Source organism: Oncorhynchus kisutch, linkage group LG12 (genome assembly GCF_002021735.2).
Source record: "Oncorhynchus kisutch isolate 150728-3 linkage group LG12, Okis_V2, whole genome shotgun sequence".
Classification (NCBI taxonomy): domain Eukaryota; kingdom Metazoa; phylum Chordata; class Actinopteri; order Salmoniformes; family Salmonidae; genus Oncorhynchus; species Oncorhynchus kisutch.
In genome coordinates this window covers 10,401,027-10,428,248 of record NC_034185.2, presented here as the reverse complement: position 1 = coordinate 10,428,248, position 27,222 = coordinate 10,401,027, and the positions used below count along the sequence as shown (strand labels likewise).

Genomic DNA, 27,222 nt, shown 5'->3' with positions numbered 1-27,222 from the left:
TAAAGAGAACCCAGGCTAAAAGAAGGGAACGTGTTGATGAAGGTGCTGCTATAGCAGAAGCTATAATGGAACAAGCACACACTGAGGATGTTCAGGAGCCTCCAGACAATCCTAGGTGCTACCCAGAACGAAGGCACCGTTCACCAGACACACACTGAGGATGTTCAGGAGCCTCCAGACAATCCTAGGTGCTACCCAGAACGAAGGCACCGTCCACCAGACAGACTGGACTTATAAACAAACAAACAAAAACAAACTGTTCAAGTTCATATTAAAAGATGCAAAATAACTACAACAAGTTCTGGGAAATGTTTCAGTTGTGGTTTGGTAAAAGTTACTCTGATTGTATAAGAGAAGGAATGTTATGTTCTGTTACTTACTGATGTCCCCTTTAAGAATGGAGCACCCTTGGTCATGTGCAGTGTTGTTCTATGTTATTCTGGTAATAACTCATTTACTAAATGTGAAACTCCAGTTCAATTTCTTGTATTTAGAGTCTTTCGTATTATATAAATAAGTAATAAGAGCTAAGACACTACATTTACGTTCAAACGGCTCTCCTGTTAAGTAGTGACCTGCGACATATGCCTAGTTTCCTGAAACGGGTCACAAATGTGTAAAAAGGGAAGGGGTCTGAATACTTTCCTGAATGATCTGTATTTAAAAGATCTATAATCGAGTGAAGGGAGTTGTAAAGTAATAATTGAACGTGTAAATGTTCATTCATAGTCGGAACATAGGGTTTGTACGTTTACAGATCTATTTTAAAGTTTACATTTCATGGTTCACGGATGGCTTTTCTTACAATCCTAACAATTTACATACAAGTGGGGTTCCAGAAAATTCAGAACCGCAGCCAAAAATAATTAATAATTAACGATCTGCTTGACGTGGACATATTTTATGCAGAGTAAACCCTCTCGCTTCACATATGCCTCTCTACTACTAGTACGACTGGTGACCAAATTCCGTCCCAAAAACAACGACCACATAACTGGTTTGCAGGGTCACCACAAGCTATCTAGCCTTCGGAAATATGGCCCTTTTCTCCTTCTTTGCAGGTTGGATCAGTTATTTGCTTATTTGCCTGCTTGGATTGATTTTCATCACATTTCTCTGTTTTTGTCTTTACATAAAATATATTCATCTGAAATATGATCACATACCGGGACCACCAAGGGATAGGTGAGTCAGTATGATGTAACTTGAATATTTATTTTAAAATGCTTTAGCTAAATGTTAGATTCAACTATATTGAGCGGCGACATAACGCATCGGATTAGTTGATAAGGAATTACAGTAGGTGAAAGTTAACCTCAACAGCCGTCAGGGTCTCTGTTTGACCTGCCTTTTTCATTTTCACTTGGTGATGGTATCACTCATGTCATAAGTTTCTTATTTTACATTTTTGGATGAATTCGTCTTGTGTTCTCCCCAGTTTTGTATTTGGACATTTAACAACCATTCAGAGGGAGATGAGCAATGATCGAATTGTCCACGACAAATTCCTGGAATGGTGAGTTGAATGCTATTGAGCAGCAGTAGACATACACACACGCACGCACACACATACACATTATCCGTTGTTGTTTTTCCTGGGACAATAAAGATCTATTCCATCTTTGACAGGGCTGAGACTTATGGACCGGTCTACCGTATCAACTGTATGCATGTTGTGATGTTGTTTGTGACCTGTCCTGATACCACCAAGGTAAACCTGTGAAATTACTGTAATTATAATCTCTGATGAACTGACAACGTAAACACCTGACCAAATTAAGCAAGATTTTAGTTCTGGGTTAACCAAGATTAGTGTAATCATACATTTTACCATGTTCATTTCTGAAATGAAAGTGCTGTAAAAAAAAAACATTACCCCATTTCCCCCTTCAAACCAAACGGACACTTTTCTTTGTCTCCACAGGAAGTCCTGATGTCACCGAAGTACCCCAAAGCCCCACTGGTCTACAAGCGTCTCTTCAACCTGTTTGGACAGAGGTGAGTCCTCTGTATAATTCATGTTATCTAAATATACTTCCTACTACTATTTATTGTGTCAATGTTTTGGTTGGTACAAACTCTTTCAACACAATCCCTCCTAATGCTGGTTATTGCATGCGTAGCCTACAGAGCATATAGATATTCAAACAGGACAATTTGGCCACTGGTCAGTTTATTCAGTCTTAGGGTAAATACTATGTTGTCCATATTCTTCATAGGTTTTTGGGAAGTGGCCTGGTCACAGCACAGAATCATGATGAGTGGTACAAACAGCGAAGAATAATGGACCCTGCCTTCAGCAGTCTGTAAGTCACTATAATTGATCAATCGACTCATTGATCACTCCATTGATCAATCCATCCACCTGTTCATCCATCCATCATTGCTGTGTATTGTTAGGTATCTGCGGGGTCAGATGGGTGCGTTCAACGAGAGGGCAGAGAAGCTGATGGATAAACTGGCGGACATGGCTGACACCAACACAGCTGCCAACATGCAACACATGTTCGACTGTGTGACACTGGATGTCATCACTAAGGTAACGGTCACTTCCTGTTACCCTCAGATCCCCACACTGCACTTACACTTTATTCTTCATTTTATAAAGCTACATTTGTTTGAATATCTGACAGTAAAATTGTCATAACAGGCAGTTTTTTGCTTATGACAACTGATAACACACTCATTACCTAAGCAATATACAATTTAATCTCACCAAGCCAATGTGCTAGCTATAATTAGCATAAATAGAACCAGGAGTTTTACCTTATCATGTTGTAAGATGTTGTCAATCCTCTGTTTTTATCTCATCTGAAGGTGGCGTTTGGAGTGGAGCTGGATCTGCTGAAGGAGAGTGACTCTCCGTTCCCCAACGCTATAGTGATGTGTCTGAAGGGAGTGATCCACTATCTCAGAGACTTCACCTTCCAGGTAAATAATTCACATTCCCTAGATGGGATTTAAATAAATGGTCGGATGTCATATCTCTAAAGATGTAGCTGTTTATTTTGAGCCTGTTTGCTACAGCAGGAAAATAATCCTGCAGCAACAGAAATGTGAATTATTATGTCGATTATAATTAATAGACATTTTTTGTAGGGTTTGATACATTTTACATCAAGTCTGACATTTTTAAGTGGAAATTACAAACTTTACAAGCCTCTTTAAACATTCAATACACACATTTGCATTTCCTATATTCATATTCATATTCATATAATTGAAAAAGAGTAATCAAATTAAGATCCTACACATGTAGCTCTACCCAAAGAACAAGAAGTTCATCAACGAGGTGAAGAAGTCTTGTCAGCTGCTGCGTTCGACAGGCAGACAGTGGATCAACGAGAGGAAAATGGCCGTCCAAAACGGAGAGGACGTTCCAAAAGACATCCTCACACAGATCCTCAAGACGGCTGGCAAAGGCATGTTGTAGTATTCTGATCCTAGATCTGTTCGTGCCGTCTTGCCAACTCCTGCAACTGTTCAAGAGAAGACGGCACAAACTGATCTGGGAACAGACTAACATTGGAGACCTTTTACCTGTCACTCTGCATGTGACTTGCTAAAACAGTGATGTTATTGATGAGGTTCAGTAGCACCAGGGCCAGGTTAATGCAGGGACTTACTGGGGCTTAAGCACCTGGGCTCAGGCCCATGGGGGGCCCAAGAGGCAGCATAATGTTTTTTATAAATTATATTTTCAACAAAACAAGGGAAATATATACAGTATATATTATTCAGACCTCTTGACTTTTTCCACATTTTGTTACATTACAGCCTTATTCTAAAATTGATTAAATCGTTTTCCCCCCTCATCATTCTACACATAATACCCCATAATGACATCACAATACCCCATAATGATGAAGCAAAAACAGATTTTTAGAAATGTTTGCTAATTAAAAAACTTGAAATATCACATTTACATAATTATTAAGACCCCTTACTCAGTACTTTGTTGAAGCACCTTTGGCAGGAATTACAGCATCAAGTCTTCTTGGGTATGACGCTACAAGCTTGGCACACCTGTATTTGGGGAGTTTCTCCCATTCTTCTCATCATATCCTCTCAATCTCTGTCAGTTTGGATGGGGAGCGTCGGTGCACAGCTATTTTCAGGTCTCTCCAGAGATGTTTGATCGGGTACACGTCTGGACTCTGGCTGGGCAACTTACGGACATTCAGAGACTTGTCCCGAAGCCACTCCTGCGTTGTCTTGGCTGCGTGCTTAGGGTCGTTGTCCTGTTGGCAGGTGAACTTTCACCCCAGTCTGATGTACTGAGCGCTCTGTATCAGGTTTTCATCAAGGATCTCTCTGTACTTTGCTCCGTTCATCTTTGCCTCGATCCTGACTAGTCTCCCAGTCCCTGCCGCTTAAAAACATGCTGCCACCACCATGCTTCACCATAGGGATGGTGCCAGGTTTCCTCCAAACGTGATGCTTGGCATTTATGCCAAATAGTCCAGTCTTGGTTTCATCAGACCAGGAAATCTTGTTTCTCATGGTCTGAGAGTCTTTAGGTGGCTTTTGGAAAACTCCAAGTGGGCTGTCATGTGCCTTTTACTGAGGAGTGGCTTCTGTCTGGCCACTCTGCCTTAAAGGCCTTATTAGTGGAGTGCTGCAGATATGACTGTCCTTCAGGAAGGTTCTCCCATCTCCACAGATTAAAAAATAAATAAATCTATATTTCACCTTTATTTAACCAGGTAGGCCAGTTGAGAACAAGTTCTTATTTACAACTGCGACCTGGCCAAGATAAAGCAAAGCAGTGCGACAAAAAAACAACATAGAGTTACATATGGGATAAACAAACACACAGTCAATAACAAGAGAACAATCTATATACAGTGTGTGCAAATGGAGTAAGGAGGTAAGGCAATACATATGCCACAGTAGCAAAGTAATTACAATTGAGCAAATTAATAATGGAGTGATAGATGTGCAGATGATGATGTGCAAGTAGAAATACTGGTGCGCAAAAGAGAAAAAAAAAGTAAATCAAAACAATATGGGGATGAGGTAAGTAGATGGATGGGCTATTTACAGATGGGCTGTTTACAGCTGCAGCGATCGGTGAGCTGCTCAGATAGTTGTTGCTTAAAATTAGCGAGGGAGAGATAAGTCTCCAACTTCAGTGATTTTTGCAAATCGCTCCAGTCATTGGCAGCAGAGAACTGGAAGGAAAGGCGGCCGAAGGGGGTGTTGGCTTTGGGGTTGACCAGTGAAATATACCTGCTGGAGCGAGTGCTACGGGTGGGTGTTGTTATGGTGACCAGTGAGCTGAGATAAGGCGGAGCTTTAACTAGCAAAGACTTCTAGATGACCTGGAGCCAGTCGGTCGGGCGACAAATATGTAGCGAGGGCCAGCCAACGAGAGCATACAGGTCGTAGTGGTGGGTGGAACATGGGGCTTTGGTGACAAAATGGATGGGACTGTGATAGACTGCATCCAATTTGCTGAGTAGAGTGTTGAAGGCTATTTTGTAAATGACATCGCCAAAGTCGAGGATCGGTAGGATAGTCAGTTTTACGAGGGTATGTTTGGCAACATGAGTGAAGGCGTCTTTGTTGCAAAATAGGAAACCGATTCTAGATTTAATTTTGGATTGGAGATGGTTAATATGAGACTGGAAGGAGAGTTTATAGTCTAGCCAGACACCTCGGTATTTGTCGTTGTCCACATATTCTAAGTCAGAACCGTCCAGAGTAGTGATGCTAGTCGGGCAGGAGGGTGCGGGCAGCGATCGGTTGAAGAGCATGCATCTAGTTTTACTAGTATTTAAGAGCAGTTGGAGGCCATGGAAGGAGTGTTGTATGTCATTGAAGCTTGTTTGGAGGTTTGTTAACACAGTGTCCAAAAGAAGGGCCAGATGGATGCAGAATGGCGTCGTCTGCGTAGAGGTGGATCAAAGAATCAGAGAAGAGGTTAAACAGACTAGTAATAGGGGTTGCAACAATGGAGGCAGGTCATTTTAGAAAGAGAGGGACCAGATTATCTAGCCCATCTGATTTTTACAGGTCCAGGTTTTGCAGCTCTTTCAGATCATCTGCAATCTGGATTTGGGTGGAGGAGAAGCTGGGGAGGCTTGGGCAAGTAGCTGCGGGGGGTGCTGGGCTGTTGGCCGGGGTTGGGGTAGCCAGGAGGAAAGTATGTCCAGCCGTAGAGAAATGCTTATTGAAATTCTCAATTATTGTGGATTTTCGGTGGTGACAGTGTTCCCTACCTTCAGTGCACTGGGCAGCTGGGAGGAGGTGCTCTTATTCTCCATGGACTTTACAGTGTCCCAGAACTTTTGGGAGTTAGAGCTGCAGGATGCAAATTTCTGTTTGAAAAAGCTAGCCTTTTGCTTTCCTAACTGACTGTGTGTATTGGTTCCTGACTTCCCTGAAATGTTGCATATCACTGGGACTATTCGATGGTAATGAAGTACGCCACAGGATGTTTTTGTGCTGGTCGAGGGCAGTCAGGTCTGGAGTGAACCAAGGGCTATATCTGTTCTTAGTTCTACAATTTTTGAAAGGGGCATGCTTATTTAAGATGGTGAGAAAATGTATTTTAAAGAACAACCAGGCATCCTCTACCAACGCGATGAGGTCATTATCCTTCCAGGATACCCGGGTCAGGTCGATTAGAAAGGCTTGTTTGCAGAAGTGTTTTAGGGAGCGTTTGACAGTGATGAGGGGTGGTCATTTGACCGCAGACCCATAATGGATGCAGGCAATGAGGCAGGGAGGTGTATTTGGAGGGCAAGTTGGTCAGGATAATATCTATGAGGGTGTCCATGTTTACGGATTTAGGTTTGTACCTGGTGGGTTCCTTGATAATTTGTGTGAGATTGAGGGCATCTAGCTTAGATTGTAGGACGTCCGGGGTGTTAAGCATATCCCAATTTAGGTCACCTAGCAGAACGAACTCTGAAGATACATGGGAGGCAATCAATTCACATATGGTGTCCAGGGCACAGCTGGGAGCTGAGGGGGGTCTATAACAGGCGGCAGTGTGAGACTTATTTCTGGAGAGATACATTTTTAAAATTAGACGCTCGAACTGTTTGGGCATAGACCTGGAAAGTATGACAGAACTTTGCAGGCTATCTCTGCAGTAGATTGCAACCCCCCCCCCCCCCTTAGAACTGCCAATCTCAATGGAAAATGTCTGTAGTCGACAAATGAGAGGGCCCGGGGACACACAGGGCCTGGGTTAACCTCTACATCACCCGAGGAACAGAGGAGGAGTAGGATGAGGGTACGGCTAAAGGCTTTCAAAACTGGTCGTCTAGTGCGTTGGTGACAGAGAGTAAAAGGAGCAGATTGATGGGCGTGGTAGAATACATTCAGGGCATAATGTACAGACATGGGTATGGTGCGAGTACAGTGGAGGTAAACCCAGGCATTGAGTGACGATGAGAGAAGATGCATCTCTGGAGGCACTAGTTATGCTAGGTGACATCACCGCATGTGTGGGAGGTGGGGCAAAGGAGGAATCTGAGGCATGTAGAGTGGGACTAGGGGCGCCGCAGTAAACCAAAAACAATGATAACTACCCTAAACAACACTATACAAGGCATATTGACATTTGAGAGAGACCTAAAGTGAGGCATAAAGCAATCACAGGTGTTGATTGGGAGAGCTAGCTAAGACAACAACGGGTAAGACAACAAAAGCTAATCAGTTAAGACAACAACAACAGGTGAAATGGTGATGAATTGGCATAGAGGGTCAGTTAACTACACACAGGGCCTGAATTCGAGGCTGGGGCCGACAGATAAACAAAATAAACAAAACGGAGTGCCATGATTAATAAACAGCCCAATGTACATCAGCTATGTAGCCAGGTGTTCATAGGGTCCAGTGGACAGCAATAGATGAAACAGGGAAGCCGTTAGGTAGTCGTTACTGCGCTAGCAAGCGGGAGACGAGGCGAACATACAGATATCAAATCTCAAGTTTATTTGTCACGTGCGCCGAATACAACAGTTGTAGACCTTACAGTGAAATGCTTACTTACAGGCTCTAACCAATAGTGCAAAAAAGGTATAAGGTGAACAATAGGTAAGTAAAGAAATAAAACAACAGTAAGAAGACAGGCTATATACAGTAGCGAGGCTTTAAAAGTAGTGAGGCTACATACAGACACCGGATAGTCAGGCTGATTGAGGTAGTATGTACATGGAGATATGGTTTTAAGTGACTATGCATATATGCATATATTCACGATGCATAACAGAGAGTAGCAGTAGCGTAAAAGATGGGTTGGAGGGTGGTGGATGGGACACAATGCAGATAGCCCGGTAAGCCAATGTGCGGGAGGTTGGTAGGCTCAATTGAGGTAGTATGTACATGAATGTATAGTTAAAGTGACTATGCAGATATGATAAACAGAGAGTAGCAGCAGCGTAAAAAGAGGGGTTGGGGGGGAGGAGCACAATGCAAATAGTCCGGGTAGCCATTTGATTACCTGTTCAGGAGTCTTATGGCTTGGGGGTAAAATTGTTGAGAAGCCTTTTTGTCCTAGACTTGGTACTCTGGTACCGCTTGCCATGCGGTTGTAGAGAGACTGGTCTATGACTGGGGTGGCTGGGGTCGATGACAATTTTCCTGGGTGGGTCCTGGGTGGCAGGCAGCTTAGCCCCAGTGATGTACTGGGCCGTACGCACTACCCTCTGTAGTGACTTGCAGTCAGAGGCTGAGCAATTTCCGTACCAGGCAGTGATGCACCGGATGCAGGCCGGTGCTAGCAGAAGCGTCTTCAACGACGTCCGGCAGAGGCCGGTTGAAGGCACAATGTATGGGATTACGTCGGCAGACCAGTCGTGATTTATCGTCTGGGCTCCGTGTCAACAAAGGCCAGCTCTAAAAACAATCTTGGTGGTTCTAAACTTCTTCCATTTAAAAATGATGGAGGCCACTGTGTTTTTGGGGACCTTCAATGCTGCTGAAATGTTTTGGAACCCTTCCCCAGATCTGTGCCACAACACAATCCTGTCTCAGAGCTCTATGGGCAATTCCTTTGACCTCATGGCTTGTTTTTTACTCTGACATGCACTGTCAACTGTGGGACCTTTATATAGACAGTTGTGTGCCTTTCCAAATTATGTCCAATCAATTGAATTTAACACAAGCGAACTCCAATGAAGTTATAGAAACATATCAAGGATGATCAATGGAAACAGGATGCATCTGAGCTCAATTCCCGAGTCTAATAGCAAAGGGTCTGAATACTTATGTAAATAAGCTATTTCTGTTTTTTATTTTTAATACATTTACAAAATATTCAAAAAATCTGATTTTGCTCTTTTCTTCTTTTTTTAAAACAATTTTCTACATTGTAGAATAATAGTGAAGACATCAGAACTATGTAATCATGTGTCACCACCCTTTGCCTTGATGACAGCTTTGCAAGCTCTTGGCATTCTCTCAACCAGCTTCATTAAGTAGTGTCGTGGTGCTACGTAACACCAGAAGATTGTGGAAAAGGATAGATGCCCACGAAGAACATTGGGAAACAGTTGTTGTGTCTGGACTATCAAGAAATGGTAATACTGTATATTATAAAATCAGTTCTCTAGCTTTAATTATTATGTGATTAAACTAATCATGTAAACATTAATTAACTAGGAAGTCGGGGCACCACAGAAAACTGTTGAGATATACAGAGTTTTCCGAATATAACTCTTCATATATATATTTTCTTTGTTGTATATATATATATATATATATAAAACAAATTTTTTCACCTTTATTTAACCAGGTAGGCTAGTTGAGAACAAGTTCTCATTTGCAACTGTGACCTGGCCAAGATAAAGCGAAGCAATTCGACACATACAACAACACAGTTACACATGGAATAAACAAAACATAGTCAATAATACAGTAGATCAAAAGAAAACAAAATGTCTACATACAGTGAGTGCAAATGAGGTAAGTTAAGGAAATAAATAGGCCATGGTGGTGAAGTATTTACAATATAGCAATTAAACACTGGAATGGTAGATCGACAGAAGATGAATGTGCAGGTAGAGATACTGGGGTGCAAAGGAGCAAAATAAATAAATAAATACCAGTATGGGGATGAGGTAGGTAGATAGATGGGCTGTTTACAGATAGGCTAAGTACAGGTGCAGTGATCTGTAAACTGCTCTGACAGCTGGTGCTTACAGCTAGTGAGGGAGATGTGAGTCTCCAGCTTCAGAGATTTTTAAAATTCGTTCCAGTCATGGGCAGCAGAGAACTGGAAGGAAAGACGACCAAAGGAGGAATTGGCTTTGGGGGTGACCAGTGAGATATACCTGCTGGAGCGTGTGCTAGGAGTGGGTGCTGCTATGGTGACCAGTGAGCTGAGATAAGGCGGGGCTTTACCTAGCAGAGACTTGTAGATAACCTGTAGCCAGTGGGTTTGTCGATGAGTATGAAGCGAGGGCCAGCCAACGAGAGCGTACAGGTCGCAATGGTAGTGTATGGGGCTTTGGTGACAAAACGGATGGCACTGTGATAGACTGCATCCAGTTTGTTGAGTAGAGTGTTGGAGGCTATTTTATAGATGACATCACCGAAGTTCAGGATCGGTAGGATGGTCAGATTTACGAGGGTATGTTTGGCAGCATGAGTGAAGGATGCTTTGTTGTGATATAGGAAGCCGATTCTAGATTGAATTTTGGATTGGAGATGCTTAATGTGAGTCTGGAAGGAGAGTTTACAGTCTAACCAGACACCCAGGTATTTGTGGTTGTCCACATATTCTAAGTCAGAGCCGTCCAGAGTAGTGATGCTGGATGGGCGAGTAGGTGCAGGCAGCGATCGATTGAAAAGCATGCATTTAGTTTTACTTGCGTTTAAGAGCAGTTGGAGGCCACGGAAGGAGAGTTGTATGGTATTGAAGCTCGTCTGGAGGTTAGTTAACACAGTGTCCAAGGAGGGGCCAGAAGTATATAGAATGGTGTCGTCTGCGTAGAGGTGGATCAGAGAATCACCAGCAGCAAGAGCAACATCATTGATGTATACAGAAAAGAGAGTCGGCCCGAGAATTGAACCCTGTGGCACACCTATAGAGACTTTCAGAGGTCCAGACAACAGGCCCTCTGATTTGACACACTGAACTCTATCAGAGAAGTAGTTGGTAAACCAGGCGAGGCAATCATTTGAGAAACCAGGCTATCGAGTCTGCCAATAAGAATGTGGTGATTGACAGAGTCGAAAGCCTTGGCCAGGTCGATGAATACGGCTGCAACAGTAATGTCTCTTATCGATGGCGGCTTTGATGTCGTTTAGAACCTTAAGCGTGGCTGAGGTGCACCCATGACCAGCTCTGAAACCAGATTGCATAGCGGAGAAGGTATGGTGGGATTCGAAATGGTCAGTAATCTGTTTGTTAACTTGGCTTTCGAAGACCTTAGAAAGACAGGGTAGGATAGATATAGGTCTAGTGTGTCACCCCCTTTGAAGAGGGGGATGACCGCGGCAGCTTTCCAATCTTTGGGAATCTCAGACGATACGAAAGAGAGGTTGAACAGGCTAGTAATAGTAATATTTGATTGATTATTCATTCTCATTCTTATATTATTATTACCTCATCAGTTCTCATTACTGAACATCGAAAACCCTTGGATATTTGCACAAACCCTAGCCTAAATAACCGATATACAAATTGGCTTAATTATCTACTAACTAATTAAGTAACTACATAATCACATAGAATGAAATAAACAAAGAGTAGATATTGGTTACTAACTAACGAAGTGTGCTGAGAGTCGGGAAGCAAGTTCAGGGAGTGAGTGTTTAAATAAATAAACACAACATCATACAAAATAAGAAACACGAACAACGCACACACATGACACAGGAACAGAAACAATGAGGCCTGGGGAAGGAACCAAAGGGAGTGACATATATAGGGCAGGTAATCAAGGAGGTGATGGAGTCCAGGTGAGTGTCATAATGCGCTGATGCGCGTGACGAGGGTGACATGTGTGTGCCATAATGTGCAGCCTAGCGGCCGGAGAGAGAGCACAAGTGACACTAACAATTATAGAAAAGTCCCTAGTGGACTAAGCCGATATGACGGCTTGGTATGCAGAGGAAAGAGGTGGGTCAGATAAAGAGCGGGAAAGACAAGATGGATTACACACACAGTTGATAATTATAATAATTGAAATGCTAATCCTTTGCACATGAACAGCCGCTCATTTGAGAATAATTGCAATGTACATATTTACGTTCGTAAATCATTGTTGTCTTTGTTGGAATCCGGTCCCTCTGCTGGAGAGTCAATCGACAGAAAGTCTCTGCTTGTGTTCATAATGGATACGTCAGGCATACCCATGGTTGTCGCATAGAATAGATGTTTTGGCGGTTGTCGGTATTCTCATTTAACCATTTCCAGCCGTGTAGCCAAACTACAGGTGTGGTTCTAATGGTCTATAGAATTGTAGCCATTCCAACGTGGGGACTCTGTCCCGGCGTTCTTTGACTTAATGTATATTTTGTAGGAAGTGGGTTTTATACTCTGTGGAAAAAGAGGTGGTTCTATGACACGTGATGTAATGTCTGGGCTCACGGGGGTGTGGCCACTGGCTCTCTTTCAGAAGGCCAACTTGACATTACATCTTCTGACAAATAGTTTCATATTCAATCATATATTTGACACAACATTCAGGTAGAAAATGAATAACTGAGAAATGTACACTTCCAAAGCTACCGTTATTCTGTGCCACCATCCTTCCTAATGTTACAAAATTAAACAACTTTGACAGGATTGTTCTTTAAATACCCACGGACCATTCCCACATTCTCAAAAATATAAATATTGTTTAATCCTCCAATTTTGGGGAATAGGAGTTGAACAAAGAGATGCTCTTTGTTCCTTAGGTTTATTTCCCATTTCTTTCTGCATGACCAGGAATTTATGACCTGTTGTAAAGTCATAAAGCTTGTGGTGTGAGAGAGGGGAGAGCCTCGATATACACCCCAAAGGGCCATGTCGTGACAGTAGTCACCTGGAATGCATTTCTATGAACAGGTTTGATTTGTTAATTTGTGTTGTGACAAGGTAGGGATGGTATACAGAAGATATCCATGTTTGGTAAAAGACCAGGTCCATATTATGGCAAGAACAGCGGTAATAAGCATAGAGAAATGACAGTTCATCATTACTTTAAGACATGAAGGTCAGTGGACTGGTGGAAATATGGTGGAAATATGTCCTTTGGTCTCATGAGTCCAAATTTGAGATTTTTTGGTTCCAACTGCCATGACTTGTGAAATTCAGATTAAGAAAACAGATCATCTTTGCATGTGTGGTTCCCATCGTGAAGCATGGAGGAGGAGGTGTGATGGTGTGGGGGGGCTTTGCTGATGACACTGTCTGTGATTTATTTAGAATTCAAGGCACACTTAACCAGCATGGCAACCACAGAATTCTGCAGCGATACCCCATCCCATCTGTTTTGCGCTTAGTGGTACTATCATTTGTTTTTCAATAGGACAATGACCCAAAACACACTTCCTGGCTCTGTAAGGGCTAGTTGACCAAGAAGGAGAGTAATGGAGTAATGGTGCTGCATCAGATGATCTGGCCTACAACATCCCCCAACCTCAATCCTGAGATAGATTGGGATGAGTTGGACCGCAGAGTGAAGGAAAAGCAGCCAACAAGTGCTCAGCATATGTGGGAACTCCTTCAAGACTGTTGGATGAGCATTCCTCATGAAGCTGGTTGAGAGAATGCCAAGAGTGTGCAAAGCTTCATAAAGGCAAAGGGAGGCTATTTTGAAGAACCTAAAATATTAAATATATTTTGATATGTTTAACACATTTTTGGTTACTACATGATTCCATATGTGTTATTTCATACTTTCGATGTCTTCACTATTATTACACATTGTAGAAAATAGTAAAAATAAAGAAAAACCCTTGAATGAGTAGTTGTGTCCAATCGTTTGCCTTAAACCCATACATAAGGCAAATAAAAAAACAAAAAAAAGAACGTTGTTTTTTAAATATATTTTAAATAAATGTTTTGATCCAACCACAGGACGCCGCTTTCATTGTTCAAAATGCACCAGAGAGCATAATTTAGATGGAGAGGATCAATATTTTAAACACAATTGATTTGTGTTAAATTTGTATCACAAGCACATACAAGAAATTGCCAAAATAAAGGAAACACCAAAGTAGTGTCTTAAAAGTGTGTTTGGCACGGGGCCTATGAGTTCTTAATCGGGCCCTGAGTAGCACTATTGTTTCAATGCTGTAAACTGATATATTTCCATAATTTCAGAGGAAAACATAGCAAACGATGATGAGGAGCTTATGCTGGACAACTTTGTGACGTTCTTCATTGCGGGTACGTCTCCCTGAAACAAGCGCTAGTCTTTCTTTTATTCCATCTTAGTAATATAGTTTCTCCCACACAATTGAAGTTTGAAGAAACAAAAGTGACAGTGCTTTTGCTGTTTTAATCTTGACAGGGCAAGAGTCAACAGCCAATCAACTAGCTTTTGCCGTCATGGAACTGGGAAGGCTGCCAGACATACTGACGAAGTAGGTGTCACGCCCTGATCTATTTCACCTGTCCTTGTGATCGTCTCCACCCCCTCCAGGTGTCGCTTATTTTCCCCAGTGTATTTATCCCTGTGTTAGTTTGTACTATCAAGGCACAAGGTGAGACCAAAATGCAGACACAGGAGGCAGATGGTTGCAGTCTTACAATGTTAATTAATCCAAAGGGGTAGGCAGAGAGAATGGTTGTGGACAGGCAAAAAGGTCAAAACCAGATCAGAGTCCTGGAGGTACAGAGTGGCAGACAGGCTCGTGGTCAAGGCAGGCAGAATGGTCAGGCAGGCGGGTACAAAGTCCAAAACCAGGCAAGGGTCAAAACCGGGATGACTAGAAAAAGGAGAAATGCAAAAAGCAGGAGAAAGGAAAAAACGCTGGTTGACTTGGAAACATAGAAGAAGAACTGGCACAGATAGACAGGTAACACAGGGATAAATACACTGGGGAAAATAAGCAACACCTGGAGGGGGTGGAGACAATCACAATCACAAGGACAGGTGAAACAGATCAGGGTTTGACAGTAGGACTTGTTTTCATAATTTATATTTTGGTTATTGATCATTTCTGTAATAAAAACAGGTTGGTTGAGTTTGTGAGTGTCTCTGACCTCTCCAGGGTGAGGCAGGAAGTGGATGACGTCATCGGGATGAAACAGGAAATCAGCTTTGACGACCTGGGGAAAATGACCTACCTGTCTCAGGTAAATGATCTACCTGTATCGTGTCCATTTTGTGTTGTCTTGTCATTACTAATTACTAGCACTATTTTATACTATACAAAAACAATACTTGAAAGTTGCTTAGTAGCTAGAAGTAGAGCTGCCATTTCTGTCGGTGCCATCTCAACTATACTTGTACTATATTAACTGCAGTTAACTGTGTGACCAACTGGATGTAAACCCGGTTCGTCTGAATGCTACAAGACTGTTTTAGCCGGCTGAGCTAAAGCCTATTACATCCCACTGGGCAACAACTGGTTCAGCCGACATTGTTTCCACGTCATTTCAACTAAAAAACATCTATGCGGGCCTCCCGGGGGGCACAGTGGTCTAAGGATGTGCCACCAGAGACTCTGGGTTCGAGCCCAGGCTCTGTCGCAGCCGGCTGTGACCGGGAGGTCCATTGGGTGACGTACAATTGGTCTAGCGTCGTCCGGGTTAGGGAGGGTTTGGCCGGTAGGGATATCCTTGTCTCATCGCGCACCAGCGACTCCTGTGGCGGGCCGTGCGCATTGACCAGGTTGCTAGGTGTACGGTGTTTCCTCCAACACATTGGTAAGGCTGGCTTCCGGGTTGGATGTGCACTGTGTTAAAGCTAGGCAGAATAGTGCCCCCTTTGGAGGAATTGCGTGCCCATAGTAAACAGAAAAAAAATCTGTCCAAAATTGCTAATATATGCATATAATAGAAAACACTCTAAAGCTTCTAAAACCGTTCAAATTATGTCTATGTAAAGCAGAACTCACAGGGCAGCCATTCTTCCGAACTCTCTCTGTCAGCAGTAAAGTTGGGCCAACTTTGACGTCATCGCCCCCACCCTTCCCAACCAGCTACGGATCTGGGAACAGTTTCTATCTCTTCAGCGCGATGTCTCCTTTCAATGGGGCGTTTCATTGTGAAAATCACGCGCTCCCTCACCATTTGGCGGGCTAAAACCTCCGGGTCGCGCGAAAATACACGTACTCTCATGCGCGCGTCGCGTCTGGAGCTCTCTTTGTTCCAAGATTCACCAAACGATGTCGGTTTGTCTGTTCGAGCTGAGAATTGTTTTGCACGTTTAGAATATCCTAAAGCTTGATTCTGCACTTAGTGTGACCAGTTTAGTCGACATATAATATGTAATTTTGAAGTTTTGATGCGCAACCCCTAGAATTTTGGCTGCATTTCAGCCGGAATTTGTCGCGTTTGATAACCCAAAGACACAGACTTGAAAGCCAAATGCAGTTTTCGGTAAGTATGACTTCTTCCACGACTTCTGATCGAAGAACATCAAAGGTAAGGGAATATTTATGTGGTAATTTTGTTTCTGTGGACTCCAACATAGCGGAGACATATTGCTAATCTATGAGCGCCGTCTCATATTGCCTAGTGAACGAATTCTGTAACGTTAAAAATAAATGTAACACAGCGGTTGCATTAAGAAGCAGTGTATCTTTCTAACTATATGTAGAACATGTATATTTAGTCAAAGTTTATGATGTGTATTGCTTATCTGACGTTATCTGGTTTATGGAGATTTATGGATATAAATTGCATATTATTGAAAAAAACAAATGTACTGTGTAACATGTCCTATTACTGTCATCTGATGAAGATTTTCAAAAGGTTAGTGAATTATTTTTCTTTTAATCCTGCATTTGTTGATTGCATCTTTTGTTCAAAATGGCTATTCAAATGAGCTGTGTCTTTGGTGGTGGTTTGACATAAATATGTGCTATGTTTTCGCCGTAAATGTTTTTAGAAATCTGACTTGCTGGCTAGATGAACAAGGTGTTTATCTTTCATTTGAGCTATTGGACTTCTTAATGTGTGGAGGTTAAATATTTCTAAGAATATTTTTGCATTCTGTGCGCCACTGTTTCAGTTGAGGGGGGGGGGGGGGGTGTACCCCTGGGGGGACGTGTACCCGTAACACGTTAAGAAGCAGATGTACTGTGTAACATGTCCTATTACTGTCATCTGATGAAGATGACAGGGTTGGGTTGTGTTTCGGAGGACGCATGGCTCTAGACCTTCGTCTCTCCCGAGCCCGTTTGGGAGTTGTAGCAATGAGAAGACCTTAACTACTAACAATTGGATATCACGAAAAAGGGGGTAAAAAAACAAACACCGATTGGATTTGCAAAAAGACTGAAGGCCATTTCATCTTTTTGCACCCAACTTTTAACCTAAATCCAATGACATGGTGAAATGTTTTGTTAATTTCACGTTTAATTAATGTTGACAACTAAATCAAAATTAGACGTTGAATTGACGTCTGTGCCCAGTGGGATGTACCTCAGGGAGCTAACGCAAGTGTTCAAGTCTCGGGTCAGGTAACTATTCACATCGTCAATTAATCAGCATGGTGTGTTTGCTTCATATCATCTCCCCCCCGTCAGGTTTTGAAGGAGACTCTAAGGTTGTACCCTACAGCACCAGGCACTTCTCGTTTCATCCCCAACAACATCGTCATCAACGGCATCCCCATCCCAGCTGGAGTCTCATTCGTCGTGAGTAGTCACCTCAAAAACAATGTGGATGAGTGATGACTGTTGTATGATAATAACTCTAGGTTTAGTTGTGGTGTTAACATGTGATACGCTGTGGTACCTCAATGTGGTAAAGGAATGAAGTAGCCCTGTCTAAGCCAGTATGGCTCATACCTCAATGTAGTAAAGGAATGAAGTATCCTTGTCCAAGCCAGTATGGCTCATACTGGGGTGGCAGGGTAGCCTAGTGGTTAGAGCATTGGACTAGTAACTGTAAGGTTGCAAGTTCAAATCCCCGAGTTGAAAAGGTACAAATCTGTCATTCTGCCCCTAGGGTCCCCTAACCCACTGTTCCTAGGCCGTCATAGAAAATAAGAATTTGTTCTTAACTGACTTGTCTAGTGAAATCAATAGAAAATACAAATACACCGAGTGTTTTAAAACAGAATTGTAGGAACTCCAAAGTGGTTTTTCAACTTGAATATTGGTGTGAAACACTTTCTGAGGTTTCATGTGAAAGGCTCAAAACTCAAACGGTGCTTCTCATAAAATCAATGGTTTAGAAATACAAATGCTTTATCGCCTAAATATTGATTGATGATAAGGGCCTATGGAAAAAATATATATATTTGTGGAATTCAGTAACATGGCACATTTTGCGCTCCAGAGTGGAGTGCTTGAGGCGTCACTACAGACCCGGGTTTGATCCCGGGCTGTGTCACAGCAGGCCGTGACCGGGAGACCCATGAGGCGGCACATAATTGGCCCAGCATCGCCAGGGGAGGGTTTGGCCGGTTGGAATGTTCTTGTCCCATTGCGCTCTAGCGACTACTGTGGGTGGCCGGGCACATGCACGCTGACAAGGTCGCCAGTTGTATGGTGTCTCCTCCGACACATTGGTGCGGTTGGCTTCAGGGTTAAGCAAGCATTGTGTCAAGATGCAGTGCGGCTTGGCAGAGTCATGTTTCGGAGGACTGATGGGTCTCGACCTAAGCCTCTCCCGAGTCCGTACAGGAGTTGCAGCGATGGGACTGTAACTACCTACTGGGGAGAAAACGGGGTAAAAAGTTCATCATAAATAAAAATACGTGATACATTTAGTTGATATTTGACCCACTCACCAACACTGTAAAAATAATTCTGGGCTGAATTGAAATTGAATCTAAAAAACTACCAACATATATTTAATAAAAATTAATGCAAGTTGTGCAGAGCCTGTGGTCTAGAGGAAACACACCTGGTTTAGACAGGTCACCCCTTGCCCACTGTAGACCGGGGTACAATTCCCCAACCCTTCAATCTGTTTCTCCCACCTGTCTGTATCCCCTCTGTCATTTCAGAAATGTCTCAATAGAGGAAAAATACCCCAAACTTGCATACATTTTATTTCAATGATTTGTTCATTTCATTTTACCAAAGTAACGTAAATCTAATTTAATGAACAATTAATCCACCTGGACTATTTACATTGATCCCCCCCTTTGTTTTTACGTGGCTCCTTGCTGTTTACTATCTGTGCATAGTCACTTAGAAATGACCTTAACTAACCTGTACCCCTGCACATTGACTCAGTAGCCCTACCTTACCCCCTGCATATAGCCTCCACATTGACTCAGTAGCCCTACCTTACCCCCTGCATATAGCCTCCACATTGACTCAGTAGCCCTACCTTACCCCCTGCATATAGCCTCCACATTGACTCAGTAGCCCTACCTTACCCCCTGCATATAGCCTCCACCTTGACTCAGTAGCCCTACCTTACCCCCTGCATATAGCCTCCACCTTGACTCAGTAGCCCTACCTTACCCCCTGCATATAGCCTCCACATTGACTCTGTAGCCCTACCTTACCCCCTGCATATAGCCTCCACATTGACTCTGTAGCCCTACCTTACCCCCTGCATATAGCCTCCACATTGACTCAGTAGCCCTACCTTACCCCCTGCATATAGCCTCCACATTGACTCAGTAGCCCTACCTTACCCCCTGCATATAGCCTCCACATTGACTCTGTAGCCCTACCTAACCCCCTGCATATAGCCTCCACATTGACTCAGTAGCCCTACCTTACCCCCTGCATATAGCCTCCACATTGACTCAGTAGCCCTACCTTACCCCCTGCATATAGCCTCCACATTGACTCTGTAGCCTTACCTTACCCCCTGCATATAGCCTCCACATTGACTCTGTAGCCCTACCTAACCCCCTGCATATAGCCTCCACATTGACTCAGTAGCCCTACCTTACCCCCTGCATATAGCCTCCACATTGACTCTGTAGCCCTACCTTACCCCCTGCATATAGCCTCCACATTGACTCAGTAGCCCTACCTTACCCCCTGCATATAGCCTCCACATTGACTCAGTAGCCCTACCTTACCCCCTGCATATAGCCTCCACATTGACTCTGTAGCCCTACCTAACCCCCTGCATATAGCCTCCACATTGACTCAGTAGCCCTACCTTACCCCCTGCATATAGCCTCCACATTGACTCAGTAGCCCTACCTTACCCCCTGCATATAGCCTCCACATTGACTCTGTAGCCTTACCTTACCCCCTGCATATAGCCTCCACATTGACTCTGTAGCCCTACCTAACCCCCTGCATATAGCCTCCACATTGACTCAGTAGCCCTACCTTACCCCCTGCATATAGCCTCCACATTGACTCAGTAGCCCTACCTTACCCCCTGCATATAGCCTCCACATTGACTCTGTAGCCTTACCTTACCCCCTGCATATAGCCTCCACATTGACTCTGTAGCCCTACCTTACCCCCTGCATATAGCCACCACCTTGACTCAGTAGCCCTACCTTACCCCCTGCATATAGCCACCACCTTGACTCTGTAGCCCTACCTTACCCCCTGCATATAGCCTCCACCTTGACTCTGTAGCCCTACCTTACCCCCTGCATATAGCCTCCACATTGACTCAGTAGCCCTACCTTACCCCCTGCATATAGCCTCCACATTGACTCTGTAGCCCTACCTTACCCCCTGCATATAGCCTCCACATTGACTCAGTAGCCCTACCTTACCCCCTGCATATAGCCTCCACATTGACTCTGTAGCCCTACCTTACCCCCTGCATATAGCCTCCACATTGACTCTGTAGCCCTACCTTACCCCCTGCATATAGCCTCCACATTGACTCTGTAGCCCTACCTTACCCCCTGCATATAGCCTCCACATTGACTCTGTATAGCCTCGTTATTGTTATGTATTATTTATTGTGTTAATGTTCGATTGCTTTGATTAATTTTACTTTAGTTTATTTAGTAAATAACACTTTCTTAAAACTGCATTGTTGGTTATTAAGGGCCTGTAAGTAAGCATTTCACGGTAAGGACTACACCTGTTATATTCGGCGCATGTGATACATTTGATTTGATTTAACATGTTACTCAAAATTGAATAATCTTTTATGAGGATAACCAACGTGAGAAACAATATATTGATTGAACCCATTGGAAGTCTTTGGTTTTAATCACCATTCATTTATCTTGAAGCGGGACTCTTTTTTTAGAGGATTGTGGGTAATTCAACATTTTTAGACTAATTCTTTCACACAATGTTGTGTACATGTTTGAAGAAGGAAGTCTGTATTTCTATATTGGTATTAAGCAGTTTGTTGTGTAATGGATCATGATGAACGGATATCAAAACTGTCAGGCATTTTGACGTTCAATGAGGACAGCACCCATTCCCACATTCATGAGTTTCAGTGGAAGAGGCAACTGCAGAGTCCTCAGTTCTTGCAGTTCAACCTCCAGTTACTGCTGGTGGTTTGAACACTGCGCTTGACAATGCCTGTGAAAATGGTATACAGTATCATGGTAAATGATCAAATACATAACACAATGTTAAACATTAAGACACCAGATAAAGGGATCTGATTCTGCACTAGACAGAACTCGAAACACCACAATAGTGTTAGTGCTCCCAGTCCCTGGCAAGGTGTTGCACAATATTTGATTTAGTGCTGTTACAACACACCATGAAATGTTTCAAAACATCTCAGAATTATGTGTTTTGTCTCCTTCAAGTTGGTGGCAGCTCAGTTGCCACTAGTTTAGGTGTTACAATTCCCTTCATTTTAACAGTGTAGTCAACACCTCTGCACTCATTTTATTTCCTAAAGTGTCTTAAATCTTTTGGTTGCCCCTATCTTGTCTGTCTACAGTTCAATTCGTATGTCTGTGGAAGGTTGGATAAGTTCTTTGAGGACCCGCTGAAGTTTGACCCAGAGAGGTTCCATCCAGACGCTGCCAAGTAAGTCACACAATACGTTTTATTGTTTATTGTTTCTTTACAACATTTGAATTGATTAAAGCAGAACTGAACTCGAGAATCAACTTCTCTCGTTGAAAACGGCATATGCTACATTGGTATTAGCCAGAAACATTTCTTCCTGTGCCAAAATGGACTAAAAAGTGCAAGTAGGTTAATTTTACTAATAAAGTCTGTATCATCCAAAAAGGAGTTTTGTGAGTTGTGTACAAGAGTTCATCATTACTTACATGGTTGGGTTTTGATTTCGCCCACTAACACGGGATAAACAGCTGCTGTGATTGTGATCTATCCGATGGTACGGCACAACACAGACAGTGAGACAGACCTGGCCTGCAGCACAGGGGATCAGACTTTGTTTACATGAGACAACAAGTTATGCATTTTATACTGCACCAAACAACTTAGCTATATGTAAAATTGCCCGCCCAAAACCTTGTCGACAAAAATGCCCTAATTAATAACAGCTTTCTTGAGTTATCTTAGATTCATTCAGACTATTTTGAGGACACACCCACCTAATTTCTCTTAATGAGCAACAGAAAAATCTGTGCGTTCAGTCACTCTTTAAGAGCTAACAGACATGTTGTGTTCGTTTCTGTCCTGAAGACCCTATTACTGCTACTACCCCTTCTCCCTGGGACCACGCTCATGTCTGGGACAGAGCTTCGCACAGGTGAGCAGACTGTCCGTATGAAATACATTGAAACAACTTTATTTGGGATTGTTCTCTGCTGATCCTATTATCCATCCTAGTTAGATTACTCCTGGACTTCTGCCTCCAATATATACTTTTTTTTAATAGTTGAGCACACCAGATTTGTCATCCTTTAAAGAGATCTGTTGTTCACAGATGGAGGCCAAGGTAGTGATGGCCAAGCTGCTCCAGAGGTTTGACTTCAGCCTGCTGCCTGGCCAGTCCTTTGACATCCTGGACACTGGGTCTTTGAGACCAAAGAGTGGAGTGGTGTGTAACATCAGACACAGAGGACAGACACCCGCAGACTGACCTGACTGGGACCTGAACATGACTAGCACTTCTCTATAACATACTTGTCTTATTTCTTATACTTCCTAGTGGAGCAAATTATCTCTTTCTTTCAATGAAGCACCTTATTCAAATATCTAGCTATTTTTTATGAAAATGGATTTTGAACAATTGTTTATTCTTTGTATCAATGGTGAAATAATATCTTAAATATGACGGTTCTATGTGATGAAGAGTTACTAGGACAGACTTGACATAGGAGTGTTTGTATTTGTGCTGATTCCATGTTGTTAATTTACCCTTATCATGTTACTATGCAGTATACCATTTATCACATAATATAAAGGTTACTATGCAGTATACCATTTATCACATAATATAAAGATATTTATAAAGTATATATTAACTTCTTTGATGAACTTCTTAACCAACATTACCACAATGCCTCTGGAGTGAATTGACTATATTTTAATAAATAATTGACCAAACATCACTGAGCTCCAGAAGATTAGAATACTTTTATCCACAAGGTGTCGCTGTGAATCTGCAGACAAACCAAGAACATTCATTATCATGTTTTGTATCTTGTTTACACCCCATAAGACCTTGCTTTTTTAAATTTTGACTAACGACATGCCACTGACTTTGAGTAAAGCCAGTGTGTCTATGTATGCGGATGACTCAACACTATACACATCAGCTACTACAGCGACTGAAATTACTGCAACACTCAACAAAGAGCTGCAGTTGGTTTCAGAGTGGGTGGCAAGGAATAAGTTAGCCCTAAATATTTCTAAAACTAAAAGCATTGTATTTGGAACAAAACACTCACTAAACCTGAACTAAATTATGTGGAAATTGAGCAAGTTGAGATGACTAAACTGCTGGGAGTAACACTAGATTTTAAACTGTCTTGGTAAAAACATATTGATGCACTAGTTGCTACGATGGGGAGAAGTCTGTCTATAATAAAGCGAAGCTCTGCCTTAACAGCATTATCGACAAGGAAGGTCCTACAGGACCTAGTTTTGTTGCACCTTGACTACCTGTTCAGTCGTGTGGTCAGGTGCCACAAAGGACTTAGGAAAATTACAATTGGCTACGAACAGAGCAGCTCGGCTGGCCCTTGGATGTACACAGAGAGCTAATATTATTGATATGCATGTCAATCTCTCCTGGCTGAAAGTGGAGGAGAGATTGGCTTCATCACTACTTTTATGAGGGGGTTTGAAATGTTTAATGCATTGAGCTGTCTGTCTAAACTACTGGAACACAGCTCGGACACCCATGCATACCACACAAGACATGCTACAACAGGTCTCTTCACATTCCCCAAGTCCAGAACAGACTATGGGAGGCACACAGTCGTGTCTTGACTACATGGAACTCTATTCCACATCAAGTAACTGACGAAAGCAGTAAAATTTTAGATTTTAAAAACAGATTTAAAAAACACCTGGAACAGCGGGGAGTGTGAAGCATCGCAAACATTGGGACAGACACACACACTCTCACACACACTCACACACGCATATGATAACATACGTACTGTAGATATGTGGTAGTGGTGGAGTAGGGACCTGAGTCCACACAGTGTGTTGTGCAATCTGTGAATGTATTGTAATGTTTAAAAATGGGATAAATTACCTCTAGATGAGTCATTTTAGGCAATGAGAATGACAGATCTATAACTCACATTTCTATGTGAATTTGGTCGAGTCGCCCAAAAAGTGAAATATTGCAGCTTTATAAATGGACAAGTAGACTAGTAGCACAGATCCTGGATATAGTGATGAGATGCCTGCATCTCCACTCTAACAATGGGATTCGTTATCCACAGGGCGGAATGGTGGGCTGTGAAGCTCCCTCCTATCTTTGGATTGGTGGATACATCTCGTTATTTTAATACATTTTTATATATCCGATGTGAGGTATTGACGTCACCACCAGTATTCGGTAGAGAGTGAGATGCAATGCTACTAGCCTCATGTACATGTATAGACCGTCTCAAATTACAACAGAGAAGGTGCTATGCTAGCCTCATCAAATAAAATAATTTTATTGGTCACATACACATGGTTAGTAGAGTGTAGCGAAATGCTTGTGCTTCTAGTTCTGACTATGCAGTAAAATCTAACAAGTAACCTAACAAATTCACAACAACTACCTTATACACACAAATGTAAAGGGATGAATAAGAATATGTACATATACAGTTGAAGTCAGAAGTTGACATACACCTTAGCCAACTACATTTAAACTCAGTTTTTCACAATTTCTGACATTTAATCCCAGTAAATATTCCCTGTTTTAGGTCTGTTAGGATCACCAAATGTTTAGCAGATGCTAAACTACAGGACTGTTTTGCTATCAAAGACTGGAACATGTTCCAGGATTTTTCCCATGGCATTGAGGAGTACACCACATCAGTCACTGGCTTTATCAATAAGTGCATCGAGGGCGTCATCCCCACAGTGACTGTACGTACATACCCCAACCAGAAGCCATGGATTACAGGCAACATTCGTACTGATCTATTAAGGCAATTTATGTTCAGAAAATCCACAGGAAAGAGCGGTCACGACAACGCAGACGGAAATTCCAAATAGTCTCCATAATGTCCACAGAAACATGTCAAACTTTTTTTATAATCATTCCTCAGGTTGTTTTTAAAATATATATTCGATAATATATCAACCGAGTGTGTAGGTTTTTCAATAACACCGGGTGGAACAATGGCCGCTTTACTCTGTAGCGCAAAACTCACTCTGAGAGCCCCCAACGATACACTTGTGCAATGTGATCTTTCTCGCTCATTTTTCAAAATAAAAGCCTGAAACTATGTCTAATAACTGTTGACACCTTAGGGAAGCCATTGAAAAAGGAATCTGGTTGATATCCCTTTAAATGGAGGTTAAATGGAGTTGCTGGATTGACCATGCATAGGAACAGAAGGGTTTCAAAATAAGAGGCACTTCCTGATTGGATTTTCCTCAGGTTTACACCTGCAATATCACTTTATAGTGTTTTCTATCCTAATCTGACAATTATATGCATATTCTAGTTTCTGGGGCTGAGAAATAGGCAGTTTCAAATGGGTACGTTTTTTTGCCAAAAACGAAAATAGTTACATGCAACTAGCTACATTCGGTTCTTGTCCTTTGCAGATGCTACATTACTGGCAATAGTATGTACATACAGTTTTAATATATATTTTTTAATTTAACCTTAATTTAACTAGTCAGTTAAGAACAAATTCTGATTTACAATGACGGCCTACCCCGGCCAAACTCGGACGACGCTGGGCCAATTGTGCGCTGCCCTATGGGATTCCAGATCACGGCCGGATGTGATGCAGCCTGGACAGTGCATTCGGAAACTATTCAAATCAAATCAAATTGTATTTGTCACATACACATTCAAACCCCTTGCCTCTTTTTGTTTGTTACGTTACAGCTTTATTCCAACATTTTCTAAATAATAATGACGAAGCAAAAACAGGAAAGTAAAAGAAAAAGTTTGCTCATTTATAAAAAATAGAAACTGACATTACATTTACATAAGTATTCAGACCCTTTACTCAGTACATTTTCACAGAACAGTGTGAAAATGCATTTCTTGAGGCAATTCGGCTCATCACATCTGAACAGGTCCTGATGCATTACGACCCTGAACTGCCAGTGAAGTTGGCTTGTGATGCGTCCCCTTATGGCTTAGGGGCTGTCCTTTCACACACACTGAAAGATGGGTCAGAGAGGCCAGTTGCATATGCGTCACAAACATTGAATGATGCAGAGAAAAACTACTCACAAATCGACAAAGAAGCACTGGCGCTAGTGTGGGGTGTCAAGAAATTCCACGCATGCCAATATGGCAAGCTTTTCACACTGGTTAAGGATCACCAGCCGTTGCTTTCCATTTTCAGTCCAAAGAAAGGCATTTAGGCAATGACAGCAGCCAGGTTACAGCGATACGCCCTGTTCCTTGCCAGTCATATGTATGACATTTAGTTTAAGCCGTCGTCCCTCCACACAAATGCAGATGGATTATCCAGACTGCCGTGTACAAGAGAAAGACAAAGGAGTGTGGATGCAGTGGACATTTTCCATACCGCTCAGCTCGAGGCACTACCGGTCACAAGCACAGTAATCAAACAGGAGACAAGGAAAGATGTGACCTTGTCAAAAGTGTACACCTACACC

At 42.4% G+C, this 27,222-nt stretch overlaps 1 protein-coding gene across 1 annotated transcript; it reads left to right on the top strand.

Annotated features, from left to right (window-relative positions):
• Window positions 1-943: 943 nt before the first annotated feature.
• Window positions 944-23,506, top strand: LOC109900502 (cholesterol 24-hydroxylase-like). The gene is made up of 15 exons (XM_031836840.1): window positions 944-1,185; window positions 1,439-1,516; window positions 1,630-1,711; window positions 1,925-1,998; window positions 2,220-2,306; window positions 2,401-2,539; window positions 2,818-2,931; window positions 3,260-3,422; window positions 14,276-14,341; window positions 14,466-14,538; window positions 15,169-15,253; window positions 17,653-17,763; window positions 21,926-22,014; window positions 22,642-22,708; window positions 22,886-23,506. The coding sequence occupies exons 1-15, from the start codon at window positions 1,037-1,039 to the stop codon at window positions 23,039-23,041; spliced, it is 1,533 nt and encodes a 510-aa protein (XP_031692700.1). The 5' UTR covers window positions 944-1,036; the 3' UTR covers window positions 23,042-23,506.
• Window positions 23,507-27,222: the final 3,716 nt, after the last annotated feature.

Excerpts from the sequence above, each read along its gene's own strand:
- LOC109900502 (XM_031836840.1), top strand. The coding sequence starts at position 1,037 with ATGGCCCTTTTCTCCTTCTTTGCAGGTTGGATCAGTTATTTGCTTATT. Across the intron at positions 1,999-2,219 it reads TTCAACCTGTTTGGACAGAG|GTTTTTGGGAAGTGGCCTGG; the intron begins GTGAGTCCTCTG and ends TATTCTTCATAG. Across the intron at positions 22,015-22,641 it reads TTCCATCCAGACGCTGCCAA|ACCCTATTACTGCTACTACC; the intron begins GTAAGTCACACA and ends TCTGTCCTGAAG.